We start from the raw sequence: 16659 nt of genomic DNA, 5'->3' as shown, positions 1-16659 counted from the left end.
GAAATCCTTCCCCAGCACTGTGGGTGAGTTTGTATGTGAGAGAAACACTCAGCTAAAGGAGGATTCTCTATCTCAAACCAGGGTTTTTTCTTTTTTTCTCTATATTCCCTCTGGAGAAGAAGAGTGACCAGGTTAAACTTCACCTCTGAAGAGGGTGAGCAGCACAGCAGAGGATCATGTCCACAGCAGAGGATCATGTCCAACAGCCACTGTTGTCACCTGTCCCCAGCCTCAGCAAAGCAGCTTCCTCCCTGCTGTGAGATGGGGCTGAGATACTCTCGAGGGCTGGTTAAAAGCCTGAATGGTGCTTTGCTAAATGCAACATTACAGAAGCACAAAGTACTGGCATAAGCTGAAGGAGCAATCTTGTTTTCTTTTCCAAGACAGACTTTGGGATTTCCTCCACCTGGGTCAGCATCATGTCCCCTTAACTGGGGGTGTGGCAGGAGGCTTTTCTACTTTGGAAAGGAGAGATAATGCTGTCAAGCTTTCATCTGCATCTAAAACATGTTTTAGCCTCATGCTTCATGCAGAGGATAGTGCCATATATACACATCTAATTTCCTTGTGCTACTTTCCAAGGATCCCAGTCTTAGTGTGGCTTGGCAGTAGTCTCTCACCACAGGTTACCGTTTCTGAGAGGTTCATTTCCAAGGGCCAAAATCTGTCCCAAAACTGTTCATTTGGAAACTGCAGCCCCTTGGCCAGGGCCCCCATGTCCTGGGTGCCAATGTGAGCCTGGACTGGCCTCCTCTGCAGCACTCCAGGGCTTTCTCAGTGGGGTGGCAGGACAAGACAGAACATGTTGAGAAACAGCAAGGAGACAATTATGCCAAACTCCAAGATTAGTGGTTGGCTTATTAGGTTTTCCCCTTAGCTCAGTATTAAGTAATTCTAAATGACCCACACAGAAATCAGAAGGGAGGATTAATGAAGTTTAATGGTGGAGGTTTGTGTTTGGAAGCGTCATGGGACTAAAAGTGCTGGCAAACAACAAAGTGTTTCCCCCCTCGCTGGAAGATGTTTCTTAGTATCTTAAAAATTGTTTTACCTCACTTGCTTGTTTTCTGAGTCTTTAAAGTGTTCCCATGCCAATTCAGCCTCAAATAGCTCTTGGGTTGGTAAATGTATTTCCTTGTTTCTCTGTATCTTTTTGATGCATGTATTCCAAATCCCTTTTGGGTAATCTCATCTCTGGTTTTGGTGGTCGCTGCTCAGGGCTGGCTTTAACTAGAAGTGAATAAACTGAGCTGAAAGGCAAGTCAGGTGAGCACTTAAACTCCTATAGAAGATGGCTCTCCTGGGAAGTTGTTCTTGGTGGAGGCTTCATTCTTGAACTAAATTGTATGAAAATAATCTCCATGTGGCTGTGTCAATGGCAGTGGAAATTATCTTAAAAGAGAAGGTTGTACAGGTACCCCAGGAAAGTCCAGGCTGATGGAGAACATACACTAACCACAGAAACATTGCTGGTTTTGACACTGATTTATATAAAAGTATTTGGAAAAGATACACTGGCCATCTGCCTCTTCAGCTGACCCACCTCTTGGTGTAATTTCTCATAAACACTGTTATAGGAACAATCCTTTATTCCTTGTGAGGAAAAACAAAAATACAGCTTCAATCAGCTTTTAAATCTGCATTTTATACCACATGCAAGGGTTTTCCCAGACACATGTTCTGGGGTGTCATGCCCAAGCATCAGGGCCACCTGAGTCAACTCAAAAGCATTTCCAGGGAGCAGGAGGGGGCTGCAGGGAGGGGTACTCCATCCCTGGAAACATCCTGGTACCCCCAGGAGAGAAGAGGGATAGGGTCTCTTAGTGGCAGTGGTGAGCAGCTGAGGGCTGCACCCCAAAATATTCAATCCTGCTGCTTGTGTGAGGACACAAGTGAACACCAGCACAAAATAGTGCTGATCATCTGTGACTGCAGCAGAGAGGGAGGATGGATGCTCCAGGGTGTCTGCTGCAGCCAGACTGATGATTCCCAATGGGACTGGGGGCTGGTTCTGTCCAAAATTTAGGTTACTGTCAGGAAGTGAGGCACATGAGCCAGGGCAGAGCCCTGTGCTGCCACAGGGACCTTTCCCTACTGACACCCTCAGGATCCAGCCCCAGTCCAGGGGTGCTGCTCTGCTGCAGCAAGGGACAGGTCTGGCAGAGATGGATTGTCTCTATCCCATGCTGAGGTTGTCCTCAGCATCCCCTTTCAGCTCCCCCCATGCTAAGCTGCAAGGTCTCTGTCCTGCTGACAAGTCTCTGCAAAGCACAGGGCTCACTGCAAAAAAAAAAAAAAAAAAAAAAAAAAGAAAAACAAAAAAACACAGGGAAAAAAAAAAAGGCCAAACCATCAAGTAACAGAAAACACACAACCTGGGGCTCTGGGCTGGCCAGTCCCTGCTTGCTGGTCAGCCTTGTGCCCAGGTGAGCCCTGCCCCTCTTCACAGCACCCCAGGGAAAGAGCTGGAGCAAGCACAGCAGTAAATGGGCAGTGGGCAGCTCAGGGTGGTGCTGCTCAGGTGCAAGGTGTGATTCCAGCAGGTGCTGCATTAGGTGCCTCTCACACAGCCCTGCTGATGATCATCTACCTGGCTCTCTTCCACTTAATGCAGTCAGGAGGTGGCTTGCAGTGAGAAACAGTCTGTACAGCCACTGCTGTCTGGGGACTCTGGCCAGGACTTTGGGGCTGTGGGAGGTGCACCCATCCCCAGCACGTACCTCCTGCTGCTGGGATAGGGCTTCAAAAAGAGGTGGGAGGTGGGAAGCACGGACACTGTGGGATGCTGTGAGCACCACTGCTGGGGATCAGCCTCTGGAGAGCCACAGGCAGATTTGGGAGGTGCCCAAGCACCTGGTGGGCACAGAAGCTGAGCACTGGGGCATCTGGGCATGCTGCAGCCTCTGCACACCTGACATTGCTCAGCTCTCCTTGCTCTCCAGGACAGCTCTAAGAAACACTCAAGCCTCTCCTGAAGCTCTCAGCAGTAGGAAACAGCTGAGCTGTTCGATTTCTCATGGCCCTTCCTGCCCCTTAGGCAAGGTTTGGGTCACTGCTGAGGCCCCACCAGTCAGAGGGAAGGAGGTAGGTACCCATTCCAACCACGAGGGAAAGAGCATCCTCTAGATGGTCAATGACATTTTCCCTTAAAATAATGGCTTATCAAAAAAAAAAAAAAACAAAAAAAAAACCACAAAGAAACAAAAAAAGTCGGTCTCCCATGGAGAGGAGCTGAAACTCTGGGGCCATCCATCACAATCCTCTTCTCATGCATATTCCCACAAGTATTTCTGGAGCCATCTCTCCCCAGACAAGTTCCAGCTTGGAGGCTGTTACAGCAACAATCCAAGACAATGCTCTCCATGTCCCCTGCTGAACACAGCCCACCAGCTCATGGAGCAGGGCGGTTCCATGTGTCCATTCCCACTGGAGCCATCTCCTGTATTGCCCACCTGGACACTCTCAGTTCCTGGCTCCATCACAGTCTCTGGGTCGGCCCCAGAGCCACGGGATGGCTGTGCCGGCTTCCCAGGAATCGCAGGCACCCTGTGCCCGGCAGCCTGGGAACGCTGTCAGCTCCACCAGGGATTAGTGATGATTCAGGGGATTTCACCACAGCCTGCAGGGAGACTGTCCAGTTTCTGTGGGCCAACCACAAGGCCTCAGTGAAACACCAGGTTCCCTGCCCAAAATGGCTTCACCAGCTGTGCCCCAAAGCCACCGCGTTTGCATCTCATCGCCTCCAGCCTGTCCCTTGCCAGCTGGGACACGACAGCAGGAGAAGTCACCTCTGTGCCAAAGACAGTGCCCAACCTCCATCACTCCCACTGGCAGAGTTGGCACTAGAGCTGAACCCTCCAGCTTTGCTGCAGTTTGGATGTGCAGCAGCATTTGAACTGCAAGCAGACACTTTTTACACCCCAGCAAACCTGTCCTTGGTGTATGTGCTCACTACTCTGCTGGACCAGGCATGGAGTTTCAGGTGAGTTAATTCAGTGAGTTTCCAGTCTCACTCTTTCCCATGTAATCCAGGAAAGCTTTGCTGTGTTTGTGTGCTGCCATCCAACAACATCACAATAAGTCACTGGAAATATATAAGCTGACACTTCTAAGGTCTTCCAGGTTATTCTCAGTTTCATTCTCTGGTCATCAATAATTGATGTGGAAAAAGCAACCAGACTGCAGCTGTCAGCCAAACCTCACACCCACCTGCACCAAACACAGGGAAAAGCTGAGGTCTTTGCAAAGAGCTGGAGCTTGCATGTATTTGGTAAATTAATCTTCAGTTCTGCTTTTATTCTGAAATTGCATTGAAGAAAGCTCAGGGTTGCCCATTCTTCTGTATTTTTAGCTGAACTTTTCACATTCATTAAAAACTCCAACGTTAACATTTTTCTACCCATTTTCCTGGGTGTTGAGCATGAGGCATTCTGCCCTTTTAAAAGTTTAATTCATATATATATATATATATGTATGTGTGTGTGCATATGTATATATAAATGATTTCTCAGAGTCTTACTCACAGGCTGAAGGAGAAAAACAAAAATCTTTGATAGGTTTGGATGCATGAGAGTTTATTTTTACCCTGTCCGATACTGCAGAATTTCCCTGTTAATTGTCAATCCCAGGCTGAGCCCATGCTGCCAATTTGATCACTAGACTCACACAGTGTGTGTAGCAGGTACTACTTCTCACCTGGCACACTCAGCCTGGCTCTGTGCAGCATTTGGACAAAAAAAATCACCCAGATGATGTTTCAAAAGGTGGGGAAGCCCAGTGGTTCAATACTGACACCTTGGGCAGCCCTTGCCTCTGGCTCGTGGCTGGTGAGGTGCTGGGGGACTGGGAGCCCAGGGCAGGTGGCTGTGGGACTTGAATGGCAGCTGGTCAGGAGCTTGTCTGATTCCTGTGTAAGAAAATAAATCTATGTTATGACCTGGGGAAGAGAGTCAAGCAAAGCAAGAGGCCCAGTTGTGATGAGCTTCTCATTTTGTGCTGTGGGGTGCTCTCCATGGCTGGGCTGGGCTCCACTGCAGACAAATAAAGCCCAACAAAACCCATAATGGTGGGGAAGTGCCCTGCCCTACTGGGGGAGAGCTGGAGAAAATGTCACCCAGGCTATTTCCAGCTTTGCAACTATGTTTTTTTAGGAGGATGGAAGGCAGACTAGCCAGAGGAATGCGGAGCAGCCAAAGGAGTCTGCTGGCCTGTTGCTTCCCCAGGGGAAAAGCAAAGCAAACAGGAGATGAAAAGCCTGTGATGCCATCTCCATCCTCAGAAGAGTGCCTTGCCTACCACACTACCACATTTTTTGTGTGTGGGTGGGTGGGTGGAGAAAAGAACAAAGATCACTCAAAGCCTTCTGCTCAAGTTATTCCGTGTTGCGTAAAAATATGGTAATGCTCATCTGAGGACAGGCCTAAACCCTCCCAGGTGAGTGCTGGAGACATTAGGCAATAACACCTTCCTTTTCCTTGGCCTAGCAATGGAGGCCAAGCAAAATGGAAAGCTGGAAGAAAGCATTGCCCTGCCCTAGGCTGCGGTTGGAGCTGAGCAAGAACCCTCTGTGGAGAGCAGGACTGGAGCAGGAGCCTCCTGTGCCCCAGGCAGAGCACTCACCAGGCATCCAGCAGGTAAAACCACCTTGCTCCTTCCCTTGTTTTTGTGAGAGGAAGCACAGGGTTTTGCCACCTGGTCCCAGGAAGCAGGAGCCGCCCTGGTGCTGCTTGGGAAGCAGCCACCCTGTCCCCTCACCTGGCTGGAGGCACACAGGAGCGTGCAGGGAGCTTGGCCACTTCCCTGCGGGCTGGGAGCCTCCCCTGCCAGGGCCAGAGCCCAGGACTGGTGCCATGGTGCTGAGTCCACAGGAGGGTGAGACACCATGAATCATTTTCCAGCAGATAGCATGGAAGTGGGATAAGGAGCGCTGTGAGTGTAACATGAGAGGCAAATGGTTTCCCAAGCAGCTTCATTTCTTGAGCAAGGACCCTGGGGTACCAGCAGGCAGCGTGCTGCCCGTGCCACGCGTGTCCAGAGGCAAGGCTTGGCACCACACCAGCCAGGGCTGGGCAGCTGCTCCCTGAGGGAAGCAAAACAGTTAGGAAGAAAACATAATGAGAAACAGAAATTTCTCTTTAAAACATTACAAAAGTGGTGCATGTCTCACAGCACCCAAAGGACAACATGCCAGCCTGTAGGAGCAGGGGCAGCAAAACAGGACAACACGAGGGGCTGCCTCACCACAGCAGGATGGCAGCAATCATCCTCCCTCCTCAGTCTTTGGGGGAGAAAAGCTCAGCTGAAATGTCACAGGAAAGCCCAAAGATGGCCCCAAGGGCTCCCGGCCCCTCTCCTCCCCCAGCACTGCTGGGACCAACAGAGCAGCAATCCCCACTGCAGGCCTGGTGAGGACACTGCCATCACTGTGGGCTGATGAGAGCAGGAGCCACAGGGCTCCTTTCCAAAGGCTACGGGACGCACATGGTTAACTGCAGGCTCCCTGGATAAAGCACAGCACTGCCTGATAACCTTCCTCTCCTCCCCTGGGTTTGAGGCCAAGCACTCTGCTCCCCTGGCAGCCTGCCAGCACCATTTGGGGTGCTCAAGGCACAAGCAAGCTGTGCCCTGCTGCTCCATACAATCCATGATGGGCACAAGGGTGAGTAATGCCAAAGACCAAACCAAAGCTTTGAAGGTGAGGGGGCAGGAGCTTTAATTCCTCTCTTAATCAGAGGTTTTTAGCAGGTCCCACCTGGGGTTGGTCACAGTGCCCAGCTTTTGCCAGGACACATTCTTTCTCTGAAATATTTGCAATTGCTTTGTACAAGCTGAAACAAAAGCGCGGTCGCATGGCAGCAACACGAGGGAACACAGCAAAGGTAGTGGGTGGGAAAGAAAACCAATTAAAAAGAAGTATTTTCTAGTTGGATGAAGGCATTAAAGACTGGCTTGCCGCTTTGAACACAATTGTTTAGCCAGCTACAGGAGCTGTCTCAGACTGCAGGGACTGAGGCGCTGAAAGCAGACAGACGTAACAGCTCGGATGGGTTAAGAACATAGGAGAAACAAGATGCATAGAGAGAGAAATGTTTTTATTAGTCCAGCTGATATAGCTAGAAAAAAATAGACAAGTTTTCAGGCAGCTCCTTCCATTAGGTAATTGCTGTGAGCGCAGTAACAACGCTGTGTTGAGGAGAGGCACCACTAAATGAACACTCTCTGATTACAAGAAGCAAAACCAGCTATTTGCCAAGCGTCTGTGAACAGTGACATGAAGCACAGCATGGGGGAATCTAAATATACAGAACCAACCGGTTGTCTCTTGCACCACTTTCTCTTCCCTGCTCTCACAAGCTTCGCACAGAAAAGTCCTGTGCTGATTAACTCAAACACAGGAACACCCAGTACAGAACAAAACTCTTACAGATTATCTCCTCTCCCCCACCCAATTAACTTTGAAACACATACAAAGCTGTATTAAAAGAAAAAAAATCTTATCTGAAATGTTCACTCAGCCTTTTCTCACCAAAATTAAATTAGCTTACCTCAGCTGGAATCATCTCTTCAGCTAAGTGACAGCCTGCAATCACAGCCTTAGAAAGACCACAGCCTTTACAAAAGAAAGCTTCAGTCATCTATGCAAACCTATATAAAGCTGCACGCCAAGGAGCTCTGCATCAACCTCTCATCACGCTCCCTCCATCAAAGCTGTGTTTTTGCAGTGGGTAGAGCTGTTGAGCAGGTGCATCTGCATGAGCTGCAAAGGCTGTTCTTTCCAAGGGTCTGATGCTCTGAGGTAGCAGCACTTGTGGAAAATGCTGCTCCTCTGTTAATAATGTGATGCTTCTACCCAGCCAAGTATGCATGTACAGCCATTCTGGAGAACAGACCTACTTAATGCACTCTTGAGGTCAGACCCAGAGAACAACCTGAGCTTGCAAGCCAGGCCTAATTTGGAAAAAAAAAATATTTTGCATGTTTTAATTGACTATACTGCTCAGTTTTAGGTTCATAGGGCAATTGGTGCAGGGACCAACAAGAGTCAGCTGACTAAAGCTAATTAGTTTGTATTTTCCTCTAAGTGGCAGCTTCCAAACCCCATCACTGCCCTGGCTGAGCTAAAATGACTTAGAAAGAAGCATGGGCTGAATTAATCTAGGTTTCACTTTACCCTCAAAAGAGCAACTGGTGCTTACACTAGCTAGATTGAAGACACCCTTCTCCCCACAAAGCAGCTCAGAGTCAGTAATACCACGGGCTGTAGTCTGATCTTAGAGTTTTGCCCTGCATGCCCGAGGGCCCATCTGAAAAAAGCAGCAGCCCTCTGTAGCCAGCCTCTCTCCCCTCCCTTACAGGAGCCAGCCTGGCTTGCAGTACTCAGGATAATGACAGTGTACAGTTGGCATGAGCAGATGCACAAGTCAAAGCCTTGGAGGTAGGGCATGTTTGCAGTGACTCATGTTTAACACTAGATCTCAAATTTACAGCAACTACAATCAAGTTTAAAGGTTCAACTTTTGAAACTGCTTTAACAACATTTCAAGTCAGCTGGTCTGCAGCAGCACACCAAGGAAGATACGCCTGCACACAAAACCAGACTGTCTAGCATTAACTATGAAAACCAAGTCACTTAAATCTCAAAGACATTCAGTTAACATATCTAAGACACCTCAGGCCAAACAATAGTTTATTTCATTTTCAGCAACATCTCAACCATCAAAAAAATAAACTCTAACACAGATGGATGGAAGACTTCTCTACAGTGTAACTAAGTGGGCTCTGACCCCAAGGGTTTGAATTGGAGTGACATTTTATTATTCATCCAATAAGTTAGGAAGCATGAGAATAAAGTGCTTTATTTCTGAGCTGGCATGAGGTCATCAATGGACTGGCCATTTTCAAGGCGTTTCTCCATTTCAATGAGAAGCTTCACTCCATCCACCACCATCTGCACCAGCTCCACCTCAGAGAAGCCAAGACGATCAGCATTGGAGACATCAAACACTCCTCCAACAGCAGCTGTGTCCACACCACCTGCAGCAAGAGATTCAGTTACAACATTGACCTCAGCTAGGGGTGAGTCTGCCTTTCTTCCCTCACTAGCCTGAGGTAGGGACACAGCAGGACCATTCTCCACAAACTGCCACTTGCACCTCCTCCTACATGGAGGAAGACAAAGCCACCTGTGATTGCCAACATGAACCACAGAACATGCAACAAAGCCAGCTCTTTGTTCTTCTGACCCACGAGCAATCTAACCTGAGGTCACAAGTACCCGCTGGAGCCATCTCCTAGCCCTAGGTTAAACCAGGATTCCCACCCTTGCTTGTAACAGGAACAGCTGCCAAACCAAGTCCACCTTACCCGGTGTTCAGAATGACAGAGGACTTTAACTAGACAGACACAGCACATTCTAAGGTAGAGCAGTGGAATCCTCAACTACTCCAATATACAATTTGAAAATTTTTTCTCTTCATTTGCTTTACAAGGCACCTCCTGAATGATGTGACAGGCACCAACAGTGTGAACCAAGAGACGGCTCTGGCCATAACCAGGCTTTTGCTGGTGTCTTAGGGCAGACTGGCTCAGCCCATCAGTGTTACCAACTCTCACCTGTGCCTCGTTTCTGCAGCCGAAGTCTCTTGAGGACCTCTCCAAATTTCTCATGTTTCCCAAGGTGTGGGAGCTTGATGTGCACACCAGCACGGAGCCCTGTTCCAAGGTTGGATGGGCAGGTCAGGATGTAGCCCAAGTGTGGATTCCACATGAACTCATAGTTTTTGGCCTTGAAGAGACTTTCTATCTATAAATAGAAAGAACAAATGTTTAGAGATTGTTATTTGCCTTAAGATTGTAGGACATCTATTAGCACTCACTTGCAGCTTCAGTCACGCAGCAACAGCTACTTCAGCCACATAAGCCCCCTCTCTAGGGAAAAAATTCCCACCAACAAGGAAGGGGCTTTTAAGGCCTTCATCTTGCTCCTAGCAGTGAAACAGGCTAAGTTTAAAAGCTACATTTACATCACTATCTGTTAGGAAGCTGTATTTAATACATGACAAGCTGGCACATCTCTTAGGATCAAGAGAGGGGCTGGTAAAGCTCAAGCTCCTGTCAAGACTAGAAGTAGAGAACAGCATCCAGCCTAAGAACTTAAGTCAAGCCTTCTCTTCCTCCACCAAGGTATCTCAAAGCTTTAGAGAATTTCTTTAAAATACAGTTGAGACATTTGGATAAGGGTGTCACCGCATCAAGCAAACATTCTAGATTACACAGCCACAAGGTTTTTGCCAGAACACCTGTTCTGGAGCCCTCACAGCTCTGGACCTTGTAAGGGTGCTCCCAGAGATCCAGGCTATGAAACACTACCATGGAGGACTCCAGAGGAGGCTTGAAGAATTTATCCTCAGATCTAACCAGAGAACCATGTGCCTTTTGAACCTACAGCCCAAATAGTGATTTACCTTTGTTAGTCCAGTACAGAAGCGGTTAAATACTTCCTTCATGTTGCCACCTTTCTGCATGGAAATAACTCTAAGGTGATCCTCCTCATTGATCCAAACAAGGAAAGTCTTGTTATCATTGTGCCTAGGAGACAAAGCAATCAGTTTGCTGTCCTTCCCACCTCACATGTTGAAGATGGCCTCAAACTGCTCATCACTGCAGATTTTAGTTCAAGAGGCTCACTTCAAAAAAGCTGCTTCAGAAAGACTGATTTTCCTTCTTTTGCCCACACAGGACCCAAGTTAAGCTGGTAGTTGTTACCCTGCTCTTTTCAAGGACTAATTTGAATTTGTCTTTACAGAGTGCCTAATAACATGGCATTACCTTATAGTCTTACAGTACCATAACCTAAAACTTCTCATACCCCTAGCTCATTTGTGGCTCCAGTTTAAAAATTAATTTATTTCTGCTCAGCAATTTGCAAAAAGATGATCAGTAGACTTTGAGGGAATCCTGTACAATAATATTCCTAATGACACCATGTGTCTCAAGCCTTTTACAGTATTTTGTCGCATTCTGTCAAACTGCACTTTGTACCTTATTTTCAGTATTAATTTCAGTTCAAGGTTCTTCAGAGATGCTATATCAAATCCTCTGAACAATGGGCTCCTCCTGTCCCAGCTTGTAGCTGACAGCAAGTACTATCATCAGTGTTTATCATGCTGGTAATTTCTGAACTTGATTAGGATCAAAAATTAGCTAGTACCCAAGGAAAGTTATTTATGCAGACAACACTAAGACATTACACTTCAAGTCTGTAGATTAGTCATGCTCAGATGACAGCGCTATCTGATGCTGGCAATCTGCAGGTAGATGATGCAATCTTAAAGGTGACCTACAGAAACAAAGCATGCTTCCTCCGAGTTGTACTGAAACAGCTGCAGTAATAAGATTGGAGCATTCCTGTTGATAAAAACCTAGCCCTTAGCTTACAAGGGAGCAAGTTAATTATGCTGCAGAAGCTCCTGAGATGCAGTTTTATGTAGGTGACCTACATTTAAAAGAAGCAGAATCCTTCTATTCCACACCTCTGCATCAGTCAACTGTCACCGAGCCTCTGGGGACAGGGGGCAGATCTCATCACCAGCACAGATAAAGCCATACTAGTCCAGCATGAGTGAGCTTTTGCAAGCAAAAGTTAAGAGACCATAAGGGAGTAACTATGCATCCAGGATTGACTCTGAGCTAAGACAATGCTATGGTGGTTTTGTTTGTACCACAAGTCACTCAACTCTTGTGGGAAGAGCTGACTGTAGTGGCACATCTGCTCCTTTACAAGTGATCCACTTCCATAAGCTGATTCAGTTTTTGCATGGTGGTTCACTGACCCATGCAGGCTCTAGTTTTGGGCTAGCCAAGTCACCTGGTCCTTACCGGTGTAAGAACACTTGTCTGAATTTAACTACAACTTCTCCCATAGGAGTTTCTCATCATACACAGCAATACCAAGTAAGAAGCTACTATGCTGCCCAACAGCACAAGTCACCACCAAAACCGCAAGACTTTTTTGACTTCTATGACTGCTTCCTCACAGACATACTCACCAGATACCCCTGGCATCAGGCCAGTCTCTTGCCATCCCAGATGCCAACAGAAGAGGAGAAACTGGCTTGTCAAACAAGAAGTGGTCATCAATCAGCTGCTGCTGCTCTGCATCAGTCATGTTCCTCAGAGCATAGTACTTCCCCTTGAGATCACCATCCAGACTACCCAGAGCTGAAAGAGAAAGGCTCTTTTAGAATGGGACTAAAGGTGCTAGACTTTCCAGTACTTTGGAGACCCCACACAAAGTATGGCAATGTTTGCTCTACTGGGTCTGGTTCCTCCCTTGCTTTAATCTGCAATGTCAATACCCTTGTGGTAGTGTCAGATGATTTGTCTGCACCTTCCAGGCTTATACAAGTAGCCTTTGTTCCCTACCATGCAGTATAGAATCGTTAGTGCTGCTGAATTGTACAAAAGGAGATTGCTTTTCTTCCAAGGAGAACCAAGGTTATGAATGTAACAAGCAGCATTATTCTAGTCAAGGACTGTTACCTTGCCCTTGAGAGGTTTTGAAACAACTACTCTCAGTCTCCAGAACTGCACCTTGAGCACTGAGAAGTAATAGGAACAAAAACCCAAAAAAAACCAAAAAACCCCCAAAAACAAAAAAACCATCAGCTGAAGAAGTTCACCAAAAACCAGGTGTTATTCTAGTCAGCTGCAGATTTGTAACAAGACTACATCTCTAAGCAAGCTGAACACTAATGAAAGTCAATTAAAAGCAGCCAGGAACACTGCACCCCATGACTCAAGCCCTCTAGTTGCTACATAGCTGTTACATTTCAGGTTTGAGCCCTGATGAACCAACCTCTTTCCCCACAAACACAGACAGAAGCTTTTGAGATCAGCAGAGGTCAACTTAATGCAGTCCAACTTCCCTCTGTCATGTGCTCTTGCTCTCAGCTACAAGCTGCAATGCTGAGGCAGCTCGAGTGCAATGAGCCTTTTCCAGGGAAAGCTCCATATTCAGACTAAGTCTCCAGGGAGGTAGCTTTTGCCAAATGCCTCCATTTTCAAACTGCAAAGAACACCTCTTATGCAGAGGACAGAACTGTGTCCCTGATGCACCCAGTTCTCACTTTACCTTCAACAGAGAGCTTCTCGATAGCCCGCCTCTCCCCTCGACTGCAGTGCGGGGGAAGGCAGAACCCACGGATGCTTCTGCCAGTTCTGACACGGGAACTTAGCACGTAATTGGGATCCAGGTCTTCACCTCCCTACAAAGATAAGGAAACCAGCAAGTACAACCCTGTTACCAACATAGCTCCCCTAAACACATGGAGCCCCCATGCACTTAAGAATGCACTTTACACCTGAGGTATTGACTACCTAGCCTGTAAGCCAGTACCTCACTTCAGGGCTATTTCCTTCAGCATTACATCAACTATCTGTGCAACACAACTCCTGCTTTGAGGCCAAGACTACAGCTACTAAGTAGTCCTAGAAGACAGGGTTATCACCAGAACATCAGTTCCATGTCCATTTCAGACTGTGGTCTGGCTTTCTGTTACCCTTTACAGACTTGCAACCTAGAGATTTCAACATGAGGCAAAACCTTCTTTAGGTAGGTGTTTACTCTTGCAAATGAGAATTATTCATTGCTGTTCTCACAAGTCTCTTATTTTCAACATGATTTATGGCTAGCCAATCAACATGGGAGTTAGACACTCCTGGAGTTTAGTTTACAGTAACATTTAAAATCCATAAAATGACTAAGAACCCTTACTCCTATAAAAATATTTATTCGCTAGCATGACACATCAGCTAGTAATTAAGATCCAAGATCAGACAGAGGAAAGTGTTTAAATTTTATGATAGTCCTTGACTCCCAGGATAGTGCTGTTTAGTGTGACTGTTAGAGCCCACAGCTCGTAGAAATGCACACTGAAGGTGTTTGGCACAACCCACGCTGCAGCAGCACCTGAGAAAAGCTCCTGCTGCACAGCTGTACCCAGCCACTGACATTCCACAGCAGCGAGTTCTTCAGGCTGACTGCACCAGACCCACAGCCCAAGTGTCCATGCTCGGTGGAAGTCAGGGGACAGAGCCTGAGCAATCAGTTCAGGCAGCTGCCAGCAACTTTACAGTCCTCAGACCAATAATCTGTAATTGATCAAAACTTTATACCTGCAGGTTATCAGCATTCAGGTCGGTCTTGTGCTGATCACTTGGTTTGTAGCCACCATGCCTGTCTTCAATAACTGGATCAAAGAGCTCCTTGAACACTTCATAGGATTCTTCATCGCCAGCCACACATCCTACTGTCATTATGAAGGGATGGCCTGGAGTGGTAATAAAGTCAGAAGAGCTAAGTTTGGGCAACATTTGGCTGTACTCCAGTGCAGCACTAACCAGGCAAGTTCTTTAGTGGCAAGTCTAGTCACTTAGAAATTCATTCTTACATAGAAACATTTGGAGAGACCCTATGTTTTACACTTCATCCAGTTAGTCAAATGCAGTGCTATGGAAACCCATAGCTGTTGTCATTAAACCATGCTCATTTGTAAAGCTTGGTTTAGGACAAATTTGCACAGCACATCTAATTTCACTAGCTAATTTAGATCACTGCATAGAACTTTGTCTAAACAATCATGCTTTGCTGCAAGCAAGCATGCTTTGCTTTTTGCTCCTTCTGCTACACAGCTACATTTCTGTAGTCTGCTCATAAATACCACCTCCACAAGATTAGTTTTAAGTCACCATATTCAAAAGCACCAGTTACTTCAGCTGGTTCACACGGAATATTCTCAATGCATTTTACCAGGATTATCAACCCCAGTCTGAATGACATCATCCAGGGTGAAGCCACTGGGCGTGACTCTGTCTCTCAGTTTCGTGTATAAATCCAGGGTTAGAACTTTGGCCATGTGGTTGTTGTGGGCGCTCAGGTCCGGGTACTCCTCATCAGGAGGCAGTCTCTGATTATTTAGTTGGGCCATTTTGATAATGCTAGAGTAAAAATAAATACTGTAATGTTAACATGCAAACACATCTGCTCCCCCTTTTTCATAGAAGTGCTAGAGAACATCACGTAACCAGTCTGGAATATGACTAGACCAAAACAGCCAGGTAAATTGACTTTTTTTCTCCCCCCCTGCCATCCCCAGATGAGTTATAATTAGAATGCATTTGGTTTGACTTTTTTTCTCTTCAGATTGAAAGTATTTAGCAGAGCAGTTACATAATTGAAGTGTCTGGGAATTGATATGTCAGATCACAGCATGGAACATAGCTTGATGGAAACATGGCCTCCTAACAGAGCCATGCTTTTAGAGCAGTCTCTCAATACTTAGAAGATCTGACCCTCAATAGCTTGAGAAGTTTGGGTACCATTGTCAAGAAGCACTTCCAGTCAGGAGGGAGAACAGATCATTATGCAGACCTAACGACTCCATTACCTGGGTTGTCAACCCCAGTCTGGATGCAATCATCCAGGGTAAATCCACTGGGAGTCTGTTTATCCCTCAATTTCTTGTACAGGTCCGGGGTCAGCACCTTAGCCATGTGATTGTTGTGAGCTTTCAGGTCAGGGTACTCCTCCTCAGGCTTGTACTTCATCTTCAGGAGGTTGTGGCTGTTTGAGAAGGGCATGGCTGACCCTACCGCAGTCACTAGGGGAAAAAGATGGGAAGCCTATCACTGGGGGTTTGGCAGGCTCCAGACCGCCCGGGGGAACGCCAGGCACCCAAAAGGTCACCTTGGCTCACGTTCCACCCGCGCCTTTCACACCTTTGCTGCTACACCACCTCTCACAAGCGCCAAGAAGGAGGAAAGAAAAAAGTTCTTCGCCTCCACCAGCCTTGCCCCGTCCCCACCATCCCGGCCGCAGGGGCAGCGGCTCTCCGCCTGCCGGGGCGCCGCCCGGGCTGAGGGGACGCGCCCAAGGTCGCGCGGAGCGGCCGGTGCGGCAGCGGGCAGACCCCGCGCGGCTCGGGGCACGGGGAGCGGCCGGGCCGCCGAGAGCCGGGGGGTGCTCGGCCCCGCCGGGACCCCGGGCCGGCCGGCAGGTGAGCGGGGCGGCACCGCTGCACCCTCGGTGCGCGGCCGCGCCTCCTCTCGCCGCTCAAGGGCGAGGGGATCCCGAGGAGCGACGGCGCCCTCCGCGTCCGCGGACCCCCGGCTGCTCCCCGACCGGGGAGGGGAGGGCAGCATCCAACGAGCCCTTACACAATAGACGGCTGCCTCAGGGGACCTAGACGGGGCGAACTATGTAACTACCCTGCTAAATACCGGGTTAATCTGGTCTTAGAGCCCAACCAGCCCGGCGAGCACCTGCGCCGCTCCCCGCGCCCCCCGCCCCGGCTGCGCCCCTGCGCCGCGCGCCCCTCCTCAGCCAGACCGGCTCCACCCCGCACAGCGGGGGTGGGGAAGAAAAAAAAAAGCAAAAAAAAAAAGGGAAAAGCAAAAATGAAAAAATTAAAATCCTTTAAGGCTGAACGGTTCGGCTGCCCCGGGACTTACCGCGGGCTTCGCAGCTACAGCAAGAATCTCCGCGCAGCTCCGCGCACTGTACTGCCCCACTCCGAGTGAAGCTCCAGCGGCCCCGCCGCGCGTCTTTTATATAGAGCGCAAGCCGGCGCCCCATTGGCAGTTATTTATAGCCCATTCATT

At 48.1% G+C, this 16659-nt stretch overlaps 1 protein-coding gene across 3 annotated transcripts; it reads right to left on the bottom strand.

Moving 5' to 3' along the window:
- Window positions 1–7074: 7074 nt before the first annotated feature.
- CKB (creatine kinase B) lies at window positions 7075–16648 on the bottom strand. Of its 3 annotated transcripts, none has more exons than XM_033061871.1 (8): window positions 16510–16612; window positions 15447–15659; window positions 14176–14330; window positions 13133–13265; window positions 12048–12219; window positions 10464–10587; window positions 9613–9802; window positions 7075–9033 (listed from the first exon to the last, which is right to left on the bottom strand). In XM_033061871.1, exons 2-8 carry the CDS (start codon window positions 15637–15639, stop codon window positions 8855–8857), a joined length of 1146 nt encoding a protein of 381 aa, XP_032917762.1. In that variant the 5' UTR covers window positions 15640–15659; window positions 16510–16612; the 3' UTR covers window positions 7075–8854. The 3 variants fall into 3 exon arrangements, with proteins under 3 accessions (XP_032917762.1, XP_032917763.1, XP_032917764.1); XM_033061872.2 differs by lacking the exon at window positions 15447–15659 and adding an exon at window positions 14810–14997 and having other exon boundaries at window positions 16510–16598; XM_033061873.2 differs by lacking the exon at window positions 15447–15659 and having other exon boundaries at window positions 16510–16648.
- Between the last annotated feature and the right edge of the window lie 11 nt (window positions 16649–16659).

This window comes from Catharus ustulatus, chromosome 6 (assembly GCF_009819885.2).
Source record: "Catharus ustulatus isolate bCatUst1 chromosome 6, bCatUst1.pri.v2, whole genome shotgun sequence".
Lineage (NCBI taxonomy): Eukaryota > Metazoa > Chordata > Aves > Passeriformes > Turdidae > Catharus > Catharus ustulatus.
The sequence above is the reverse complement of the archived record's forward strand: the minus strand, read 5'-3'. Positions and strand labels throughout refer to the sequence as shown.

What these genes read in the sequence shown, in the direction of transcription:
- CKB (XM_033061871.1), bottom strand. Translation starts at nt 15,639, where the DNA reads ATGCCCTTCTCAAACAGCCACAACCTCCTGAAGATGAAGTACAAGCCT. An exon ending in TGAATGCTGATAACCTGCAG is followed by an intron (nt 13,266 to 14,175) that starts GTATAAAGTTTT and finishes TTATCTTTGTAG; the next exon opens with GGAGGTGAAGACCTGGATCC. An exon ending in CGAGAAGCTCTCTGTTGAAG is followed by an intron (nt 12,220 to 13,132) that starts GTAAAGTGAGAA and finishes TTTCTCTTTCAG; the next exon opens with CTCTGGGTAGTCTGGATGGT.